Here is a 24,910-nt window from a genome sequence, read left to right on the forward strand (position 1 = left end):
CACGCACGCACGCACGCACGCACGCACGCACACACACACACACACACACACACACACACACACACACACACACACATAAACAGTTTAATATTGTATATTAGGTTGACCGAGCTTTAAATCAAAATTTCAACTGTATATAATCTTTTTACAATATCATATACGTGTATATATTTTTGATCAAAATAATTGCTTGTTTCAATAATTAATCTTTGTTCAGCCAATTTTTGGTCACTTTAAAATAATTATATGATTATATAATTTTAATATATTCTATAATTAAATAATTATATGATATAGTTAAAATAACATAACATAATATAAAACAATTACAAAATATTTATATTTTTGTCATTATATTATAAGAATCTAAAAATAGATACATATGATAAAAACTTTGATATTAGTCTACTAATTAATTAATTTTATTCATTTAAATATATAAAAATTATTTTAAAAAATCATAAGAATTATGAAGAATATTATATAATTATAATACTACATTATAGATATTGGGATGTGAATATATGTATTTGTGTCCGTATATATCTGAATATAGATGAACTACGAATTTTATATAATTAGATATTTGTTTATTCTATTAATTTTCAATTCTCTAACTTCCTCCTTACATCATCCTAAATTATATGTATTTTATACGCCCAATTGTAATACGTCAGAATCATAAATTCTAAAGAGTCATTAAGTCAAACAAAAGATTAACAAAAGATTAATAAAATCAATTTATCTTGAAAATTAAAGAAACGCATGATAATATTATGAAATAATTAATCATTAATGTTTAACTAGAATCTTTTAAACTAATAAAATCAAATTTAAAGCAAACGAAATTATGGATCAATCAATCACTGATATTTAACTACAAGAAAACCAGACAAACCAGTCTATTCGTTTTAACAATTTTATTGTCAGAATTATACGAAGAAATTGCATTAAATATCGTGTGATAACGTCGATGCAGCAATCGATTGATGCAGAAAATGACCCGATTGTCGGAAAGCTGGTTGGCCAGTGTTCAAGAAATCATGGCAGAAAAAGACAGAAACGCAATGGCCCGTGGTGATACTAAACGCTCGCTTTATTTCCGTTCATTCATCGTTCAACGCCGTGCTACTTATTGCTCGGCCTATTTGGAAAGGGAAAAGTGAACGATGACGATTGTCAGCTACGATAAAACTGTTCGTGGAAAGCTGCCGTGAAATGCCCGTTGACCTTGATTATTCGTGCTCTGTTATCTACAGACAATGCTGATCAATGGTCTCTAGAACTGTTTCGTTAGTCGTGACAATAATCGATTCCATTAACTCTGAATTCAGAATTTGATCTCGCATTTAATTCATAGAGGCAAGTTAACGTAGCAACGTGGCATTTTTGGCTAAACGCCAAGTTCGTCTGTCTGACTATTGCGTAATGAGTGATATGATAGACATTTCACGCGAATGACGTATTCTATTTGATGGAAAATGTTGCAATGACTTTCATTATTTTGTTATAACGAATATTTTGGAAACTTTTGTTAACGATTGTCAGTTTCTGGGAAGATTATTTCGAGACTCTGCAAATATTTAAAATTTAAATAAATCTAAAGCAGACGTCACAAAATATAATATTATTGAGAAACAGAATTATTGTTATGTTGGTTCATTAGAAGTTATTCTGATTCATTAGAATATAGATTAGAAATTACGTTAAAGAAATACAGAAATTCTAGGAATTCTTCTTAGGAATAGAACTAATTGTACTTAAATACTGATAAATATTATTAAAAATGTTGAGTATACTACCATTACAAATAAATAATATATATATAAATAATATAATATAAATAATAAAAATCACCGATTTGAAGATCTCCATGTCAAATAAATATAATTTACTCTTCCTCTACGGTACACATATTGAAATCTCAAGTCTTGAATTCTCATCACTGAACCTTTTATCAATTTTAAATGAAATGAACTTGATTAGCAGAATCAACAATAATCGACGTTTTTATTATTACACTCTCAATTATTCTTCGTCAAAGAATGAACCTATGAAACGCCTAGATCATTGTGCGCCTATCGTTCGAATTATCCCCTGATTCAATCTTCAAACAAAGACATCCCCAATTAGAATCAGAAAGCTGAGAGACACGATCATCAAGTAATAATTATAGTGAGTATAACTCGTCAATCTAATTTATGAATCAAGTATAAAAATTCGTTAAATTATTTTTAGCATTTGATATCTCCGCATGGTTATAAAGGAAAGTGAAACGAACGTGAGACAAAAAGGCGGCGACAGGTGTCCCATTCATCGAAAGGGCTCGCATTCCTAACCCAAATGTTTGACCTTGACTGAAAACGAAACCGTCTTTGAACATGATGTGACGATCTAATTAGATTTCGAATATCTGACGAACAAAACGAAGTTTTGTGTTATTTCATCGACACAACCAGAAACAACAAGGTACTGTATATACCTGCGTACATTCAGAAAGGAGCAGGTAACAAATTCAAAGAAAGTTTCTTTGCATGTCGAGGGGGAAGGAAGATATATGGTTGCGGGTGCTCGAGAGAAATTTAAAGAAAGAGTCCAAGAAACTCGTTCGTTCCTTTGTGCCTGGAATTTGTGATATAGAACACTATTCTTTATTTGAGAGGAAGAAAATTGGAAATTAAGCTCAAGAGGAAATTATGCTATTAATTAAATTGGGTATCATTAATGTTAAATAATACACGAATCTAAGAAAATATTGAATATTTTTTTTGAAATATATATTAACTTAATATATTAACTTAATTAAGTTATAAAGTTATAATGAGAGGAATTATGATATCATTTAACCTTTCAACGATGATGACGTTGATGTTGATGATATAGATTTTTTTGATAATTTTTATCGAAATTTTACTTATTAAAATAATAATTAAACGAGTTGTAATTGAAATAATAATTTTTGCAGCTTCATATAAAAACAATAAATGTTCAGAAGTGGACTTCGTTTATATGCAGTAAGTATGAAATTTAGTGTTGAAATAATTTTTGATACAGTTTACACAGCAATCAGACGTCGTCCCTGAAGGATTAAGGCGAAAACTGGTTAAAACGAGACCAAATAAAAAAAGAGTATACGCTATAAGTACGCTCTGGCATAAATTTGCTTAATAAAAATTTCATGGTTATTGCATTGGTTAGCTCTAGAATATATTAATTAATTGGAAAAATTACAAAAAAAAGAAATTACGAAACAAAAAAAATACATTCGTAATAATTTATCAGTTCCATTAAGTTTCACAATTTTTCATGATAAATTACCACTTCTGCAAAATTCCAAAATTTTATTTATATATGTGTGTAGAGTGTAATTTATTCTATTTGTATGCTATGATTAAATTGCATAAAAATCTACAGTATATATAAAATATCCAAATTATGCCACTTGTTTTAGTATTTATTGACTGTCAATAAATCTCTCTGATTAAATTGAATCTAAACTTGCATAAATTCGCAATTTACCTGTTACATTATTAATTCTATCATCTTTAACATCAATTACAGGAAAATAAAAAACACTCTAGCTAAAGTTAATTTATCTCTATTGTAATTGCATAATTATTAGAGATTTCTTGAACAAATCTATGGCAATCCTCGATATTTATTTCCTTGGGTGAGGTTTATCATCAATAAAATCAATTGCAAAAAATAAAAAACTGAAGTGAATTTATCTCTACTACATTTTAATTCCGTAATTATCAAAGATTTCTTTAATAGATCGGTCTATGATATTTATCTCCTTGGCTGAAGTCCATCATCATCAATGAAATCAATTACAAAAAATAAAGAACTGAAGTTAATTTATCTCGACTACATCTTAATCATCATTCTAGATACTTATTTTCTTGGCTATAATTCTACACTTTATCATCACATGTAATCGTAAGGTGAGCAAGATAAAACAACAGGTTTCTAAATGAGTATCAGTAGTTCTGACCAATCTACAGATGTCTGTTCTTTGTCGGATTCTACTACTTTCTTGATACCCGGTACATACATGCGCAATTTTATTTTGCGCGCAGGCTCGCAAGATTGTCCGAACGCAGATCCCATGCCATTACGGAAAAGTGGCGTACGTGCCAAAAAGAATATATTCAGCGTGAGCCAGTTGGTCCAGCGACCTTGGCCCCTATCAAAAATCCCCTTTCACGATGACATAAAAGGAAGAAGCCGATGGAGAAATGATCAGCCACGTCATCAACTGGACATCCATGGCCGAATATAATTTTTCTTGCTTTGTAATTAAATTGAACTGAACGAACACGTGATACTTTTCATCAATCGTAAGTTGAAGACATAGACTTTTCTAATTTAGCGCCAAAGAAATTCATAGAATGGATATAAAAAGAAAAAATATATAAATATTAGGGCTAATGTAATATATAAATAAAATGCTTTGTATAACATTTAATGTATGAAACAATTTTTTACCAAGGTTCTACGATTTTTAATTACACCGTTAGAAGTATAAATTTGAATAAAAATTCGCAATCTACAGATTACAAATTACAAATTACTTTATAAATTATTGATTTTTTTTATATTTTTATACTATTTCTAATATTGTGATCAAGATACATATGTAACTAGTAAAATTTACTGATATAAGAACAAATAGAAATTCCATTTTGTTTGAAATATGAAACTTATTACCAGTAACATAAAGATGAATATTTATTACTTTAATACTGGCTAATTTATAAGTTAATTATATTAATTACACACTAATTAATCATTATATTAATTACATACTAATTAAATATTAACTCGATTGTGATTCTTTTAATATTTCTGATAGTTTCAGTTTCCATATGTCTTCCTACAAATAGATTTCAACAATTGCTCAGATTTCGATCAAGAGAGTGGAGAATTTAGCCTCTTTCAGTGACTTTCTTGGAAGTCACGCACGATAAATCAACAGGAGTGCAAGATTTCGAAAGATAAACCAGATTATCCTAATCAAAAGACTTTGCGACTTCTTTCCTCTCTCGTTATAGACGCTAGCACCATATTCTGTGTCTCAAGATGCACACAGAATAAATGCCAAAATTTCCAATTGCAATTTTTTTTTAATGCACAACATAAGAAGTCTACATTTCTTCAAGTTGTTTCTCAGCTTGTAATTTAAAAACATTCCTCAAAAAAGTTCTATAGCCTATGTGTTTCAAATACAACCTATTTAAAAGTTCCTTAACTTCTTCGATCCACGTCGAGCAGTTCGACGTACATACATATCGACGAATTGAATATACAACCACGTCGAATCCTAATATCTCTCGTTTGTCATTCCTCGAGATAAAGGGGAAAAAGTCCATCAACGATGTTCAAAGAACTATCAAATTGATTGATTAATATCGTGAAACAATCGCGAAAACTCAGACCGTCTGATACACCGCGAATGCGAGTACGTAGCACGTAATCACGTTCAACTTTTACCGTGATTCGCATTTGGGTATCGGGGGCACCTGCATGCCGTTCGAACCAGAGAAAACTTCTTGTTCCGTTGTGTCGGTTAAAGGATGAAACGTAACGTTAGCTTACGTGCAGTCGTTGCACCGTGCTCACTTAAAAATAACATCTGAGTTCAATTAATGAATTCTTATGAACGGGAAGACGCGTCGACGGTGTTCTATTTTGGCCAACCATTGACCTGGTTACATGACGGTGTTGAATAATTAAAAACACAGCGACACTAGCTAGTGATTTGGAGCGAAAGGTAGCAAGAGTTTGGTGATACGAAAGTTTTATTCTTGAGGCACTCTTACAATTAGGATAATGGAGTACTGAGTATACTTGAGTTTTCTTCTTCTTTTGAGTGTCGGTTTGTAAAACTTTTAATTCTTCAGGAATGATGCCTGTCTGATGTTAACTACAAATAATACATTATCAAATAATAACAATTTAGGTAATTTTATAACTTTTCATAATTTTCATAGTAATATAAATTATATTAATAATAGTAATTAGGCAGATTTAACAATTAGTTTTATAGCTTTAAATGTTGATTTCGCTTATGAAAAGTACTAACTACGAAATTTAGTATATAGACATCATAGACAAATTAATTACCTCTACACGAATCTCTGTTCTTCATTAAAATATGAATTTATAATTATAATTAATAATTAATACTCAATGACAATCCATAATTAATCATTAATGTAAAGTGCTATGTTAAAAGGATGAAACAAACTTCCACTTCCTCTATCTACGTTTGCGAAACCAAATTTAAATAAATTTAAGTAATCAATTTAAATAAATATCCACAGTGCTATTAATCAAAGAATTTAGACAATTTATTCGCGAAATTCATCCTCGAACTCGCACCTTCTACAATTCCTGGTATTCAGGAATACCTGAACCTGGTTGCCAATGCAAAGAACACCGTCAGAATATCAAAAGCCAGCTACCGAAAAAATCTGATCGCGCGATACATCACGAAGATGCGATTCGATCGCGTCGTACAAAATCGGAAACTCAAATGAACCGATACCGAAGCAAGGAAGAAATTGAAAGGCAATTCTTTAAACTAACACCGAGCGAGTGAAATTTTTCTTTTTTTTTTTTCTTTGTTGCTCTTCTGCTTTCTCTCCCTTCTGCCTAAAAGAAAAGGAATATATCTCTGGACAGAGCGAATGAATTCACGAGAAAGGACGTGACAGAGAACTCCTTAGACCTTGGTAGGCTGGAGCCATCGTTCGACTACGAAATGAGCGTTCGCATTACTGTATCGTATATGCGCGATGCGACGTCTCCTTCGGCGCCTACAGGATGGACTTGCCGCGCAAACCATTCCGCGAATTTGCATTTCAAAAAATGCGGAAGACAGTGTGCGGAAAGACCCACGATCAGATATCAAGGACAGATCGGCTGTATTCTTTTTTTCCTTTTTTTTAAGGGTCGGAGTGTCAAAGAATCACAAAGAAAAATGATCTTTTTACTCAAAAGACTTAGATTTTTATTAGATTTTTACTCAGATTCAGATTTTTGGGAATATAAGTGAAAAAATAGGAGTTGGATAGAAAATTTTATGTTTCAAACGTGATGCATAGAAAACACCATATTTTGAATATTTTATATATTCTTTCATATTGTGTAAGTTCGATAAAAGTTTACGTTCTAAAGTTTTCTGTAGATATATGAAGATCTGCGGTTTCCTAATGTTGAAAAATAGAGAGGCAAAAGTAGATACTGATACGAAGAAAATTGCAAAATAAAAAAAATTTTGTGTAAAAGAAAAATACAGGTAAGAAGTTTAATCTATTAAGAAGCAATAAATTATCACAATATTCAGAAAATTATAAAATGAAGGACATGATGATGAAAGAAATATTAAGCAAATCCTTTGAATCCTTCCTTTCAATATTTAAAAATAAAATTTATCTGATAATAGAAATTGACTATACCTTTTTCATCTCTTTATCGAATTAAAATGCTAATATTAAATTCTATTAGTTCTACTGCTCATAATTTTCCTGTTCATGGTTGAAGTTTTATAACTGTATAATGAAAATAAGAGAGCTGTTCAAAGACGTACAATTCCAATTAAATCTCGGTTACCTTCCAGTTAGGATACGCGTGAGAAACTTTTAACTGTAAAATGTTCATCGATTCTAACACAATGATTCTCAGCAAGATGTGAACGTGGTTGGAAGTAGAGATTACATTAAAAGTAAATACGTGTATATTTGCATATATACACGCATATATGTATATATACGCAAAAAAAATTTTAAAGATTAAAAAATTATTTTAAAGATTAAAAAATACTAAAGGAAGGATTTACTTTTTAACATTTTCGAGATAAATTTTAAATTACACACATTATTAAATATTTAATATATTAATATATTATTATTAAATTATAATAATACAATAACAAATTATACTAATATATTATATAATAATAATATTATTAAATTAAATATAATCTGTAGTATTATATTAGATAACATATTTTAGATTTGAAAATATTATTATATTAAAATATTATAGGTTTAAAAAAATACAGGTTAATCATAATTTTATTAGCGTAAGTAAAGAAATGAAATCCAAATAAAAATTTATTTTATCTAGATATAATATATTATGACAAATACTGTACTTTAGATATTTTAGATAAATTACTTTTTAGATAATTACTTTACGTGTGTATTTCGTACATTCTAATTTCCTACAAGCACATAAAAATTACAATTTCTAGTTATAATATTTTGTCTTTCCATTTATAATTACATTCTATCTCTATACTATTTGAATTTTTATATCTAAACTTCTTCCTTTGTATTCAAATCTATTAATTTATTTTATAATTGTTTGTAATTTAATTTTTTTTTAATCTGCATTTCTTAAACTTTTCCCTTTTTTATTCTTATATAAGAAAGAAGTTGCCTGAATTCCTAGAAAATTCTTTTTTCCAAAATACGAAACGAATATAACTCAAAAATTAAAATATATAGCTCATTAGGATACGATTTTAATATTCTTTTATTAAAATAAAAAAAATACACAGACATTTTAAATCAATGTAAAACACAACATAAAAAATAACGGATAAAATTTGCAAGTCTAATATCAGAGAACAGTCTCGTATCAAGGATTCGAAATTAACTCCAAAAATAGTGCCAATTTATTTAGGTGCAAGATTTGTATGTCAAATTCTCGTACCTTCTACACGCTCTAAATCTTTATTCAATTTTTGATCTTAGAACAGATATTATAATCAGTGCATCGACCGCGAAATTTCAGATGGAAAAATTTAACGTGAAAACTATGAAAGTTTACAATTTCTATTATAAAAAAATTCTTCATTTGTCTGAAACGAATCTATTTCAATCAGAAGATACTTCCGATTGAATTTTGATTATTTTATGAATTTCAAATTAGAAATTACAAATACGAATATATAAATTATTTATATAATATAATATAAATTATAGTATCCTTATACAAATTAAAATTATATGAATTATAGTTTATTCTACTGTTCTATTCTTTCAAAAAACATAGCCACAGCATAGTCCAAATACAGTTTCTCTAATAATTTAAAGCAATTAAGCACCCCAATATGAATGGGAGTCACTGTACGTCATGAGTACGTTTACAGAATTATAAGTTTGGCTTCGACATTGTACGAAATTAAAGAATTTGCTTGATCGAAAGATAATATTGAAACTTCGTATTCTCGATACGATCCTGCTGTTATCGTCCCGTTATGTCTATGAATGTTAGAAGGTAAGATGAGTGCCGAATTCCAACTTAGCAATCGATTGCGTAAGACTCGAATGAATGACCGGTCTTCCTTGGTCGAAACATCATCGATTTATTTCTCATTAACAGTGATAAAATTGCAAATTCACAGTTGAGGAATTTTATTTTTTGAAAGAATTTGAAGAGATTCAAAATTCTTCGAGTAGAATTCCTAACATTGTCACAAATTGATTTTATCAATTTATATATTTATAATTTATATATACAATTATATTACAATGAAATATTTTATATAATAATTAATATACACTACATAATATAATTGTGTATGTATAATAAATATATAATATTATAATTATAATATAATAATAAATTATTATATTATATTAATTAAATTGTAATTTATTCATAACTAATTAATTTATGAAATGTAATTTTTATTATATTTTAATTCCAAGCGTTAAAAATTTTCAGGTATAATTATTCAATTATCTTATTCATTATTGTTATAATGTAGAAATATAGAAACATTGGATAATAATAATAAAATGATGAAATATATTCGTTTTTATTGCTGCCTGTTTCTGGATTGAAAAAAATTGAGAACTTTTAATTATTTTTCGAAATCAAAGAAATATCAAATATGGGCGATTATTTTTTGAAAAAGCAAAGAAATATAAAATACAGAGAAACTCCAGCTAATATATAAGACATCTCATCCAAAAACCAAAAAATCAAAATTCCTATTTTAGATATATAATCAAAAAAAGAACGGTCCGAGAGAAAACGAAAAATTACAAAAAACAAACAGAAGTGAATCTTATTCTATTCATAAACTTACCGATCACACAAGCAATTTTTCATAAACGCACACGATGTGTGAATTGCTATTTAAATTTTCATTAGATTCAAGAACAAAAGAAAACAACCGCTCGATCACCTAGCAGAAGAGAAAAAGAACAATGGATTACGGTATACCGATAAGAATAAATAAGTGAAAAAATTATTCTCTTCTCCAGCTTCTAGGAAGCAATTTTGCAATATCTTTTCAATATTGCCACACGACATTTTTTAACGTAAAAATAAAAATACCATTAACCCCTCCAATCCGCGGCAAGAATAATAATGCTTGACGAAGGCATGATTGCAACTGCATCATCATACGGAGCATTATATAAAAATTGCGTACCTAATTGATTCATGGCCGATATGCAATGTTTTATAATAGTATTTTGCAACCATACTGATGTCTGTCCCTTGCTCGTTAATATGCTCCGATGTTATGTTCAAGATCTGTGAATTTCATCGTTCTCAACACATCGTAGTTATATAGATAATACGTATATATATCGTATTCATTCATGCAAGAAACGTCTCAATTGACGCATTCTGGAAGAACCGTAGATGATTCATAAACGTTCTCTGAATGGAAATCTTTCCACGTGCCGATCTTCTTTGCTTCTTATTATTAGATTTCATGTTTTTACGCAACTTTACGCATTTATAATCTAAGTCAATATATAAAATAATTTAATAATTTAACGTTCAAGATGGATGGGAACTGGAGTCTCCATGTTTAAAAAACAATTTAAAAAAAACTATTATTAAAACTCTCATTAAATGTATTCTGGAACTTAGAATGATTAATTAGAATGATATCAATCAAAAAAAAAAAGAAAAATTTATTTCTCCAGACTCTTATAAAACTGAAAAGCCCGCCTCGAATATATTAAGCATTATAGATCATAAAATATTTTAACTTTTTAAGACATTCTGAAGTAAATATTTTACTTACTATTTTACTTTGCTATTTTGTATATTATTATATTATTTAATTATTTTATTATTATATTCTTCAATTTATAACTGTATAACAAAGCGAAAGGAAATCTTTCATTAAATTTTTTTTCTATTGGATACTTTATTTTTCATCTATCTTTTGTTAAATTATTCTAGTATGTAATATTAAAATTGGAAAGAATAATCATTATCATATTTATATTTGTTATTTATACTATTATGCTATTTTTATACTATTATGTTTATACAAAATCGTTATTATATTATTATATATATTTATTTTATAATTATTCCATATTCAAATAATCCGATATCACCGTGGTTCGAGAGTTGAAAAACATACCATTAGAGGATTAAATCGTTCAATGATCTTAAATTATTCTCTGAACTTGCAAAAATATTCGACAACAATCATAGATCAAAAAAAATTAATCCATGTTTGAAGAAAATTTTTTAACTCGATTAAATTCGAATAATAAATTGTTCATAACATTCTGTGTTTGAAGAAATTAAGAAACACAACATTGGAACATTCGATCGTTCAATGATCTTAAATCATTCTTTGAACTCGCAGAAACATTCGACAATCATCACAGATAAAAAAAAAGTAATACTCCGTGTTTGAAGAAGATCCTTTAACTCGATTAAACTGACGCTGTTGTACCGGTTTCTCGTGGGGAACAGGTGTGCCACATACCTCTGCACATCGCGGCCGTTCTCTTCAATTATGTCTATATAACCAGAGGCCGACCTCAAAGCTTGCGTTACTGTAAATTACACCGGGATAATAAAATCCACACGAAACCGCGCGTTTGATAATATTTCTATTTTCGTTCTTCTCCACAACAATTATCTTACATTGTCGCCTTGATAATCGAGGTTTCATTACAACAGTAATCTTCGATGTTACTCAAATTATACCCTATCGTTGTGTGAAAATCGTTGCTCAATGGTAAAATTATCTGCGTTAATGTTAAGTTGTTGGATCTTAGTATCAAGGATTAAGTTAAGTCAAGGATTTTCCTGTTGCACGTAGTTTGTATCGTAAGTTTTGATTAAAAAGACACAATGGCGAAGATCACTGTTATTCTTAAGTTGAATTTAACACTGATTAAAATGAAATCCTGTGAATTTTTCTTTTGAAATTTAGTAAAAATGGTCTCTGGCAAAATTAATACTTATTAATCCATTAACAACCAAGCAATGGTTTATTGTAAATATTTCAGTTTCTTTGAACCTCATGAAATTTTAGAATCTGAGTGGAAATAATAGTAATAGAAGAAATATCAAGCAAATAGTTGGCATTCTCTTTTGTAGCCAAACTATTGAAAAGCGAAATTTAATAATCCAGATTGATCGAAAGAAAATTGCAAACGAAACTTGATTGCATTACAATTAAAAGTGAACGTTTACTTTCAAAGTGAAGAAGATGGATACAATTGAAATATGTTAAATGCAGTTGCTGCATAGAATAGCGATTAGATAAAATTAATCACTATTATTAACGAAGTTCAATATGCTTGAATATTCAATATGCACGAATATTTCAAACTTAATTACTTAATTTCTCTCGATTGATCGATAATTATTGTATTCTTCTGTTGCTAATGATTTCAAAGGTAATTATGTAAAGTGATTCATAACATGAAAAAAAAAAGGTTTCTCACATATAATTCACAAGATCGGCTTTTGTTTCATAAGTACTCACAAGTAAATCACATGTTTTGATAAACATCATTCGACTTCAATCAAAAAACAATTTTATTTGTTCATGGAAACATAAAACTAAGATCGGATATAATCAGGAAACCTAAGTTTGTTATTGATACTCTAATGATCATTTTTTGTATAATACGAGACAACACTGATGTTTGATAAATAGATTAGGTTTATTTATTGAAAATGTAAAAATGCAAAAAATATAGAAAATATCGAAACTATAATTTTCTATTTAATAGATGGAAGAAATCTTTATTTAAATTCTGTTTTTTTAATTTCATGAAAATAAGTATTGCCACAAATACTTACTGTAATAATTAAATAAGTAGTAATAATTAAATAAAATCTGAACTGTGAAAAACTACTCTTCTCATTTAATAAATAATAAATAGAAAATAATTGGCCAATAAATAAATAAACTTTTACTAAATAAAAAAAAGTATTCTTTGTAAAACTAAAAAATAAATTAAAATCTAATCCTAAATACAAATTACGAAATAAAGATAAAATCTAATCTATCCCTAAATATAAATTACGAAATAAAGATAAAATTTACGATATACGAAGAATTACGAATAAAGATAAAAATTCTTTGAAACAACTAATCGAAAAAGGCAGAAAGAAATAACACGTAGTTCGATGAATGACCTGGTACCTATATGGCGATGTTACCTAAGCAGTCATCATAGACATCAGACAAGCTTCTAGACAAGGTGGACGTTGATCTCAACGATGCCAGTACCGCTTTTATTCCAACACAAAAACACGATGGCGAAAGGTGCATTAAACGGTACAGAAGAATCTGGACTCAAACCAATGACTTACATTTTATATTTATACCGTTACGCGTATCTACTGTCACCACGATTCTGTAAATTTCATGCACCGCGGCTACTGATTATACAAAACTATGCCGCGAAAAACGTAGTTTGGCATCCGACGTGAAATTAAAAAGTTGTTTCGCGTCATGACTAATGATTAAAGAACTTTTTTCAAGAGTTTTATATTGTATATGGTTTCTAGGATCAAGGAATCGTTATATTGGTATTGAGAAATTATAGAAAGTTTTCTATATCATTCCTGATGTTAAGAAATTATTTTATTAGTTTCAATCTTTTTTTTTTTAGTAGTTTCATTAAACTATTCATCAACTATTAACGTACAATTACTATCATTAAATTTTCTAAAATTTTCTTTTGTAAAATTAGGAAAATATTTTGCAGCTTAATGTATGAAAGTAAAGTATTTCAAGTTATTAATTAAACAATTTCACTGTTATACCAATATCTCAAGTTCTTAACAAATAAAATAATTTTACTGATATTTCGATATTCCAAATTACTACTAAATATAATAGTTTTAATACTGATATCCCAATATTCCAAATTACAAATTTCACCAATATTCCAAATCACAAAAAAAAAATAAAATGTCCCAAATTATTAATAAATAAAATAAATAAAATAATAAATAAATAAAAATAATAAATAAAAATACCAAAAGACAGATCGCTGACTCCAAACGAAAATAACGAATCATTGAAATAAGTTAACTTAGACACGATAGAAGACCAAGATGAGTCCAAAAAAACTTTTCTAACCAACGTTTCTCTTATGTAACATAGCGTGTAACGCAAGTGAAAGAATTTTGTTCCACGGATCGCGTTCGGAATCATATTTCTTGAAGACTATTTCCTTTCGTCTGATCCGTGTACACACGCTATAGTTGTCGTTACCGCGAGTATCCATAATCGAATTAGGCATTATAGATGACAAAATTTTCGAAGACCTTAAAGTGGGGGCAAATCATTGACGTTATTTGAACTTCACATTATTGTCACTCCACATGAAGCGCGTTTTATTTAAATATTTTCGGGAACTTTTATTAAGAAGATGCCACATGGACTATGGTATATATATATTAAACATTTCGTGCATCAATTTTTCGAAAATACAGCATTTCACGTAGGATTCTAAAATGCTATACATAACTTTCAAGTAACCCATCTTTCGAGTTCTTCCAAGTCTAATGAGGCCCTCTTGCTAGGTTTTCTTTTCAAAAATAGCGAATAACGACCGTTCTATAAATCAAGGCATCACTTGAAGTTCCCAAATATCGTGTCTAAGTTCCCGAAATTTGTATCATTAAAGAGTGCCAATAGAAAATCCATAAAAATTAATTGAATCCTTCAAAAAAGAATCAATGTTTATTTATAGGATTCAAGTCACCCTATATCCAGTGATTGTATCGCAATCTCTACGTTACCTTAGAATATATTACCGTTGCAAGTGTAAGGTGATTTGTCTTCCGTGGGAAATGACAGTTTAGATAATTAATTTCTATTGAGCAACGACACATTCCGGAATGTTTCTTATAACTTTCTAGAAAATCTACGCAACACCCACGGCCAACCGTTCGAGAGAGACGAAGAAAATCGAATATTAGTAGACTGATTTCCCTACGTCGAAACAATCCCGAACCTAACTCGTTATTTAGATACGTTGTAGCGATCGGTTAATTATAACGTGGTCACACGAAACGGAAACCGCGTTTAAATCCAAATTATGAGGAGCGTTTTTGTACGTAAATTGAAGAGAACTGGTTTTCGAAATGTGTCATGGAAATTAGCAATTCCATTTCGTTTGTAAGTGTTTCGCTAATGGGAGTAATTACAAAGAAATAGCAATAACGATAACAATTATTCTCTTATGTCTACTCTCTTGAACATTTTTTTGGTTTCTTTTTTTTTGTAACATTCTAGCTTGATTATAAATTCTTTACTAGTAAATTATATTTAGAATAAAACGTCGATTATTCGAATACGAAAGATTTAAACTATATACATATCTAACAATATTTACAATTTGGAACACGTATCTCTTCTATGCCTCATTTCAACAATTCGTTGGACAATGAATTTAATATACACTTACATACAGATTTCATTTATTATAATTTATGATATTAAAAGGAAAAAAGTTTACGCAGTAATTAAAGAATAAATATTATTGAACGTTTAAAAAATAGTGAAAGTACCTCGAATTTAGTCAAGGAAAAAGATCTACAATTTACGATATTAAAAATTATTAAGATCTTAAGAGAACTTATTAAAGAAATTTTCGTCGCTTGTAAAGTAAAGTAAAAATAATAATAATGATACTGTTAATAAAATAATAATGATAATAATACTATATTTCTTCCTCTTCAATTATTATATACTAGATTAACTTAAAAAGTCAAAATATTCAATTAAAAAAAAAAGAGTCTAATATAAAATTTGCTCCAGTGATCCAGTGATACAATCGAAATAAAAAAAATGATTCCACAGCATTTCCACAAACTTATTATTAAAGTAAATTGTAAAACTCAAACGGAATGAAATTTACTATATTTAAAAAAAATAAAAACTGCGTCGTATCATAAAAATAACGTATGATTAAAGCTTACAAAAAAAGAAAACCGAGATGTAACTGAGGCCTTCCTTACATACATACATATACATATCTACTGACAATGAGTTATTTCTGATTATATCTTGCAGAAGACTATGCCTTGACTAATCACAGTCAGAAGAAATATTCAAGATAATAAAATGTAACGAACATGACCCTGAATAAATATCCCTAACCACAAATGGCCTTAACTTACGAAACCAATCAGGGCATATAAAGGCAGTAGCTGGATATAGTAATCAAATAAACAACGTGAAGTACAGTCCAATATTGTATATTTTCTATTTTGAGAAACATTTCGTGCATCAATTTTTCAAAAATACAGCATTTCACGTAGGATTCTAAAATTTTTATAATTTAATCAAAAAATATCGATAAATATATTGAATCTATGAATCTTTTTATGTTTAATATTAAAATTATTATTTTTATTATTACTCTCCGTTAAATAAATTCTTCATTTCAATTTTTCATTTAATATTTGCAACATTTTCGCAAGAAAGAAAATACAGTAGCAAAATATTTCCGATTTCGAATAGATTATTTTAAATAGATTATTTCCAATTTCAAATAAAACTAAAAGTAAATGATGAAATTTTCAACTTTTGAAAACTGTGGAAAAAGTTATACATTAATAGTAAGATTTATGTACCTACAGTTACAAATATTAAAATATACTTTTTATAAAATCTTGAAGATAAATTTATATAAAAATATTTTTGGAAAAGAAATTTGTTTGTATCATAGATGTTTGTACAATTTATTACTACAGCTGATTGTATGTCTAATATGTAATGAAATTAGGCCGAACAAATCAGAAAACGTCGACGCAGATTTTCTATGTTAATTTATGGACAAGCTCATCGAATGCAGTGCGCAGTAATTTAACAATAATCGCATTGTAAAACTATTCATGCATTCCTGTGCGTGCGTACACACGTGCAATGTTCACGAGAGCAGAATGCCAAAAGCACAGACACTGTGCGTCAATGAAGGAAATCTCCCTTATTGTACGTAAAATATGGAGAATGATGACCATAGGGAAACAGGATTTGCAAATCGAGTCAGTGTTAATAACCTTACATATTTGCACTTGCGGAATTTGTCAATCTAATCTTATGACCTGTACTATCTCAGAAAAAAAATTTTTTTGACAACACTACTGATAAATGATTCAATGTCAATTTCTTTTGGTAGTACTACTTTTGGTAGTAGCATTATAAGAAAGATACAACAGACATGAGAAGAAAAAGAGTAATAATTATTAACATTTATTAAAGGAAACAAATATTTAGAAAGATATATAATATTAACTATATTTTTACTTATATTACTTATGAAATATTTCAAAAGATATTTCTATCGATACTGCAATCAATCATTACATAATCAATGATCATTTTTAAAAGAATGAAAAAGTCTTACTAGTCTCTAATGAATAAATAACTCTAATATAATAACTGGCATATAACTAAAGAAATAATTAAATTATAGTATAATGAACAATTCTTGATCAAAGAATCAGCAAGTAAGAACTGAGACATTTATATACACAGTACAAGTGAACAAGCCGAGAAAGTCAAGAGTGTGGATTCCATGTTCGAAGAAGGATATCTCGGGTCAGTTAGCCTACTTACGAAAAGTTGAAATTCGTTCCGTCGTCATCACGACGGGTTGCCCCCTTATTTCGATAATATTGACCAGAGTCCCAAAATCCAAGAAAAGGTATTCTATGCGATTAACGTCCAACTAGCAAGTCACCATTTACCTAAGACTTGCGTATAATTGTGAATGACTACTAGACATCAACGACAACGCACGTACCGAACTCGCGTCTTCGATTTGCCAGTTATTGAAACAAAATCCGGTCTCCATGTCACTTTCGACCAGAGAAAGTCGTGCAATTCATTTTACTGTTCGTCGAATGATTTATGGAAAAAGATTTCGTTAGAGACCATTTAAAGACATTTGGAACTTGAATTAGAGGTAAAAATTATTCGAACAAGAAATTAACGTTCTTGATATACGAAATTCTTATTATTATTGATATTATTAACTTTAAAAAACATTTTTTATTTGTTTCTTTTGATATGATAATGATTTAATATAATTAATAATTTTTGTTGTTCATGTTACAGCACGAAAGAAAAAATTTAAATTTGACTACTGCGCATGCGTTTTGCGATCGTATGGCGCTCGTATAATCACTATAAAGTTTAAACAACATTGTAAATATAATAATACAATATTTTAATAAAAACAGTAAATTATAATTCGGAATGTGATTTTTTATAATATTCTTAATAAGAATTACTAAGTTTTTTACAATGATATCATTTTATAGTTGCAATATGACCAACGTCAATAGCAGACGGCAGCTAAGTCGTCTGCTAGAAACAGCTGACAGCTTAGCAGAATAAAAACATGATTTCCGAATCTTATTCTCACTATTATGAATGTTTTTTTTTCGACTTTTATGAATTTACGTTTATAACGTGAAGATAAAAACACTCGTATGAAATATCATTGTTTATTTTCCAACACTTAAAATACAAATTTCTTGATGAAGAAACACGCTTTACCGACATTTTATTAGACATTATGTAATAAAATCTACACGAAACTTAATATGATTGCGCATATTTATTGCTGATTATTCATTTTATTACCTTTTCCGTACCTGTACGTAACAATTAACATCTCGAACCAGAAAACCCTATGTATAAGACCGCGAAAACATTTTCACGGTTGAAACGAAAGGTAGGTTATGTTATTAACCTGACCGAATTTCTTGTGATATCTGACTGAAAGTACACGAAATAATAGGCATGTTCGCTCATATTAGAAAATACTAACATTGTATAACCAAAATGATGATAATTGCATCGTAACTATGTTGATTATAGATATCTTTAGTGCCAAAAAGTAAATTTAACGTACCTGACATTGTTGAATCAAAGTATTGGTCGGATGTTCGATTCTAGGTCGTGACTTGACACATGTCGTCGAAACTTTCCTTCGTAATTGGGCGAGATGTTTGAACTGGCACAATTTCTCTGCACGAGCACAGAGCCTACTCGACCCTACACACGCCATAGCAAAAACTGTAGTGAACCAAGTCACACGACTTGTGAAGACTTTCGAGTATCAACTAGCCCCACCGACACTTCAAAATCACTTCCCCACCCACTTTTCCCTTTCCCGTCCCCACTTATAGGTACACCTGCTATACTCGGCATTAGTCAAGACAGCACTAAAAAATTATAAGTAATTTTAATCATCGAGTATTCCCCAACAGAATATCAATGGACTTTTAAAACAATATCATATTCAAAGTCTATTAGCGACCTCTAACTGATGTTTCCATTATTTACTTGTCAAATTACTATAAAAGATATCAATTATCTCATAATTACATTCTTGTATTATTTTTAGTATACACTTTCGTATAATTTAAAACAGCTTTCATGAATCGAAATATTTTCTGTAATAATTCATCCTACTTTTCATACTAGAAAATTTACAAGAATTTTGTTCTCTTGTGACATATTAAATTAATTTGTAAAACTGTTAAATTTGTAATTTAAGCAAAAAGAATTATGTGTAAAAATCAAATAAATTCCGTGACTTTCTATCTTTTAAGAATTAATCTTAACACCACATTCTGCTTTCGATCTGTGTTTACTTTTATAATCAATGGTATACTTTAAACATGGCGTACAATATTTTCAATAGGTTTTATCAAGCATTTAAAACATTTAATCAAGTAATCGACACTATATTGGGACGCAGTTTTCCACCAGGTAATAAGAATATTTCTATAGTATACCTTGCGTTTGATCATCTAGATAAGTCAGAAATGACTTATTTTTTTATTGCTTCTAACCTCTTCAAAATATTATTATCAATAAATTATTAATAAATGTAATAAGTTATTTATCATTATTAATATACAATTTAGGTCATTTATACGCCATCGAATGCAATACTATAAATCAAGTGCAGCCTGTTCAATTTCCTGGACAATCTATAAAGGATATCCTAAATGAAACAATTTTATGGGCCGTACCTAAAAAACGACGATCTTTAGAAAAGCGTCTTAATAGAAGATATGGTGTTCCTGAATATCATTGGAAACCTCATGTACCAAAAACAAATATCTTAATGTGTAGGAAATGTGGTCATGATTATGAAGCTGGTACACTTTGTGGTAAGATATATAATTTACGTACAAAAAATTATGATTTATTAAACAATTATCACATATATCACTTTCTTCAATTTTAACAGGGTATTGTTACGAAATAGTAAAAAAAGAAACAAAAGAAATGCAAATAGCTATACAAAAATCATTGGGATTACAGCCTGTTGAACAAGATGTTATAGTGTTGTATGAAGGAGAAAAAGAAAAGCTAGAAAATGACGACTTTTGGAAGGTATTTACACGCATATTGTATAATACATAAGATATTTCATCTGATTTTTATATATAATTTACATTTTACATTTAAATTATATCTTTGTATAGAAACAAAGAATCATAGAATTACCTAAAAAGAGACCCGATTGGTTTCATGCAAATTTACTTCAACCAACAGCAAAAGAGTTACCTGATTCTGAACAAAACTTAGAACCTGAATCTTCAAAAGATGATAAGAATAAGTAAATAATTATTTTATATTGATATGCAATTCTTGTTTATATTAAATAAATTAAACGGAATAAACTATGGACAATTCTTGTTTTATTTTTAAATGTGACATTTTTACAATTATAAATGTCCTTATAATATTCTATATCTCTTCTTGATCTCTATAATTAATGAAATAGGTATAATATAGATAACAATCACATTCTTTGCTATTTATGTATTAAATTATTATTTTTATGTATGATAGTTTTCATTAAATCTTCTCTGAGTCAACACTTTATAAAATTCAATAATGAAAACATGTCTAGTTTTGTTAACTGTAATTAATACAGTTTTCACAAAATTATATCATATTTACAAATACCTTGCGTTTGTCTTAAAAAAAGAAAAATATAATGATGTATAAAACTCTATAAAATTAAAGATACTACTCATATTATAAACCCCATCTTACACAATCATTAGTGAAGAATTTCAAAACCATCTACAGTTACTTCTTTATTAAAATGACTCAGAACATGTTCGTGAAATTCTGCAAATGTGACAGTTTTTCCATAAAACGATCCACATAACGGACAAATTTTATTGTCTTGGTCTATATTATCTGTTGAATTGGAATACTTTTCTAAAGATAGGCTCGGAGTTTGAAGACTGGTTTGAGTTGCACCATGCTCTTTAATACTTTCATTAAAATTACATTGTGTGCTTGCTTGACACATCTTTTTATTCGCATTTGTACGGCAGTTATTACATATTAATCCTAAAAAAATTATATTTGGGATTAATTTCTATCAAAATAAATTGACATATTTTCAATCCTCTTAATAGACACAGGGATATTCTAACCAATAACTAATGTTTTTATGAAATAAATGTCGTATTATTTCTAACCCGTGACTGATGATATCTCAATTATCAATAAATCATCAACATATGGAAAATAAAATTTTTATATTTCTAAATTTGTAATTATGGGATTATTTAAACAAAATAACTAAAATTATTCTAGTCAAAATCACATTAAAGATTACCATATTAGAATAAATTTGAATTATATGAATAATATATGATGTATTTAAGAATAAGCATAAAATAAACATAAAATAATAACTAGAACAAACATCTACTAAACAAAGATACCAATAATTTTTTATTTATACCTTCTTTTTTCTTTTTGAAATTTTGGAGTGCTCTTTTTAGTTTCGTTTGTTGCACTAATAAGGTGCTTTTCATTTGTGACAATCTAATATCATGTTGTTTCAATAATTCTAAATCTGTATCTGAATCCTCAGGATAAGTAAAACCAATATTCCTTAAATCTGGTTCTGTACTATTTTGTAATTCAACCATCTAGATCAATATTAAATAAAAACAATGATAATTCTTAAAACTGGATTATTACTTACTCCTCACTTACCTCTGCATATTGCTGTTCTAAATCTGACTTTTCCAACATAATGCTATTTATAAGTCTAAGTGATATTTCTTCTAAACTTTGTTCTTTCTCACCTAGATCAAAATGCATGTAATAATTATATAATTTTTCTTCAACATGTAAAAAGTAAATTGTATTCAATATATACCATTGTTTGTCGCTAACATACATTGATTATTATCCTCTTTACTAGAAATATCACGGAAACTATAAGACACAATGTCTGAAGGTTGTGCTGGAGAATGTTGCTTAAGCGTATCAGAAATTTTTGTCAATTGACTTCCTAAGGATTTATTGGTTCTTGTTAATTTAGATAATCTATTCCATAACTGTCGATTTTCTGCCGCCACCATAAAAACTTGATGAGTGAGCTGAGATTTTTGTTTCTTAAGCTCCTCCACTTTTTCCTGTCAACCAAACTACATTGAAGTATAATAATATATTAAGATGTAATATACATACATTCTAAGCATTAACATATATGTTATACAAACCTTCAAAGTTTGCGCAATAGCTTTTTCATTATCATCAACTTTCATAATAGCTGCAGATTCATTTTTTGTGCATTCAAGTCTCAAGCACATATTTTCTTCTTCAACAGTGGCTAATCTTGTTTCTAATTGTTGACAACGTTCATTCATAGTTTTAAATGCAACTAATAAGGCATAATAATTGCCATGTTTCTCACTATCTGGATTATTAGATTGTTCCATGTCATTCATATTGTAATGATACAATTAACAAAAGTGAAAATACAATTTCAAAATATGATAATCACTAAAAAGTGTAACAGCATTTGCATTAATTTCAACTGTAATTGCACTCATTTTCTAATAAACAATAGAAAACATATGAACAACTAACGTCCTTTCTATTTGCTCGCATTTCAACAAAAAAAAAAAAAAAAAAACATTACATATGAATTTAAAAAAGAATAATAACAGATGATAATTGGATTAATAGAAATCACGATGAAACTGTTAAATTAAGTTGAATTGTTAAGAAATTTTAATACTTTCAAAACTGTTATCTGACTTGTTATTAATTGCTTTTAGATATTAACACGGAAGAAACCTACAAAACAGACAAATCACTCAACGTAAATTTATGTCACACTTTAGGGTAGCTCCCGTTATCACTTCTAATGTTACCGTCAAACATTGAAATAAAATGGAAAAGATCTACGTGCTGCCAACTGTCGGAAACTACCAAAATGAAAGCATACAAAAACACAACCGAAATATGTAAATAGACCACAAAAACATAGAGGCACAGACGAGGTATATAAATAGACATTGCACACAATCATTGTTGCACCATAGACGAAGTGTACGAAGATTTTCAAATTTCATCATTGTTAAATAAGATAGCTAAGGCCAAAAGTGCTAGCGAATGCTTATGTGAATATTTTCTCTTTCTTTCTGTTTCTTTGTCTCTTTGCCTTACTGAAAGTAAAATCTCTTCTTAGTTAATCTCTAATCTACTATTGTTCTTCTTTAAATGTTTCTAATTACAGGGGCATTTAACCTTAACGTACTTAACCTTAAACCATGGATTTCCTCATTCAGAATGTTTCTTCCAAAGCCTCATACGCTCGAGTTGCTCAGCACTCGCATATATGCAAGCAATCATATTAGATCAATTCAATTTAAGAATACATTGCTGAAATTGGCAAAGTTATCGGCCTGTCGAACATCAGATTTATATCCTGAATTTCTCAAGACCCAGTTTGCTTATATTGTGATAGTAAGCACAAGGCTAACAAGATAATTGACAATCATATGAAAGTAAAGATCAAATCTAACTCCCTGAAAATTCAACCACTCATTTTTAAATCCAATCGATTAACACTATACTATGTACTCTATAATTCTGCACTGAATCATTCTTAAAAAGCTTGCTAGACAAAATATTAGATCTATCTCCCAGATCATCTTCATTAGAGCAAGTTTAAATGATCTAGGATACGCACACATCATGAGCTTTTATTGTTAGATGTATATCGAATCTAAAAACATTCTAAACATAGTTGAATCCATCCAAATAAATTATGATAATACATCTAAATTTATCTATCAGCAAAAAAAGTAGCGTGCTTCTTATGGAAGTAAGAGGGTCACGTGGGTAAATTCTGCAAAAATTTTGATCTCCAACCACCACTTTTGCACAACTCTAGATCATGTCAAGACGAAATAGTTGCTGATCCAATCGTTCAAGCTGAACAGCCAAAATCTTTTCCTGTCTTACCTTCATTTCAGATTTCTGCTACATCATTACTCCAGATATATAAACTACAAGATGAAAACATCACAAACCATCCTTCTGCCAGCCTCAAGATGGCTCAACAGCTTACTAACTTCAAATAATTTGAATGCTGTCAATAATGATAGTAGACGTAAAGCAGTTGTTTCTACCAAAAAAATCAAGAAACGCAAAATAGCTAATAGGGCAAAGACTAGAAGACATTTCTAGAAAAAATCTCCTTGCTGCCTGTTAAGGATTACATCTCAGATATTATTTAAAATCACCCAGTGAATTTTCAAAGTTGTCTATAATTTCTACTAGACACATACTATGATCCCAAAA

General features: G+C 28.8%; 4 protein-coding genes across 12 annotated transcripts in view; 2 read left to right on the forward strand and 2 right to left on the reverse strand.

Moving 5' to 3' along the window:
- Positions 1 to 19,421, reverse strand: part of LOC122526802 (all trans-polyprenyl-diphosphate synthase PDSS1) — a 60,464-nt gene extending 41,043 nt beyond the window's left edge. Inside the window, exon 1 of the mRNA XM_043650344.1 lies at positions 19,179 to 19,421. Coding sequence (XP_043506279.1) covers positions 19,179 to 19,334 — 156 coding nt within the window. The 5' untranslated portion in view covers positions 19,335 to 19,421. The remainder of the gene's footprint in view (positions 1 to 19,178) is intronic.
- LOC122526806 lies at positions 7,496 to 24,893 on the forward strand. Of its 4 annotated transcripts, XR_006306219.1 has the most exons (3): positions 7,496 to 7,511; positions 9,289 to 9,291; positions 24,583 to 24,893. XR_006306219.1 is itself a non-coding variant. In XM_043650358.1 (2 exons), exons 1-2 carry the CDS (start codon positions 23,717 to 23,719, stop codon positions 24,794 to 24,796), a joined length of 222 nt encoding a protein of 73 aa, XP_043506293.1. In that variant the 5' UTR covers positions 23,662 to 23,716; the 3' UTR covers positions 24,797 to 24,893. The 4 variants fall into 4 exon arrangements, 2 of the variants coding, with proteins under 2 accessions (XP_043506293.1, XP_043506292.1); XR_006306218.1 differs by lacking the exons at positions 7,496 to 7,511; positions 9,289 to 9,291 and adding an exon at positions 23,524 to 23,604; XM_043650358.1 differs by lacking the exons at positions 7,496 to 7,511; positions 9,289 to 9,291 and adding an exon at positions 23,662 to 23,724.
- On the forward strand, positions 19,914 to 20,971 carry LOC122526804 (39S ribosomal protein L32, mitochondrial). Of its 2 annotated transcripts, none has more exons than XM_043650355.1 (4): positions 19,914 to 20,041; positions 20,200 to 20,448; positions 20,529 to 20,674; positions 20,767 to 20,971. In XM_043650355.1, the coding sequence occupies exons 1-4, from the start codon at positions 19,951 to 19,953 to the stop codon at positions 20,902 to 20,904; spliced, it is 624 nt and encodes a 207-aa protein (XP_043506290.1). In that variant the 5' UTR covers positions 19,914 to 19,950; the 3' UTR covers positions 20,905 to 20,971. The 2 variants fall into 2 exon arrangements, with proteins under 2 accessions (XP_043506290.1, XP_043506291.1); XM_043650356.1 differs by having other exon boundaries at positions 19,926 to 20,036; positions 20,198 to 20,448.
- Positions 20,966 to 23,633, reverse strand: LOC122526803 (protein spindle-F). Of its 5 annotated transcripts, none has more exons than XM_043650350.1 (6): positions 23,476 to 23,633; positions 22,819 to 23,015; positions 22,494 to 22,731; positions 22,307 to 22,398; positions 22,050 to 22,239; positions 20,966 to 21,649 (listed from the first exon to the last, which is right to left on the reverse strand). In XM_043650350.1, the coding sequence occupies exons 1-6, from the start codon at positions 23,618 to 23,620 to the stop codon at positions 21,351 to 21,353; spliced, it is 1,161 nt and encodes a 386-aa protein (XP_043506285.1). In that variant the 5' UTR covers positions 23,621 to 23,633; the 3' UTR covers positions 20,966 to 21,350. The 5 variants fall into 5 exon arrangements, with proteins under 5 accessions (XP_043506285.1, XP_043506284.1, XP_043506289.1 ...); XM_043650349.1 differs by having other exon boundaries at positions 22,473 to 22,731; positions 23,476 to 23,628; XM_043650354.1 differs by having other exon boundaries at positions 22,473 to 22,731; positions 23,403 to 23,499.
- Positions 24,894 to 24,910: the final 17 nt, after the last annotated feature.

Source organism: Frieseomelitta varia, unplaced genomic scaffold, assembly GCF_011392965.1.
Source record: "Frieseomelitta varia isolate USP_RPSP 00005682 unplaced genomic scaffold, Fvar_1.2 scaffold_194, whole genome shotgun sequence".
Lineage (NCBI taxonomy): Eukaryota > Metazoa > Arthropoda > Insecta > Hymenoptera > Apidae > Frieseomelitta > Frieseomelitta varia.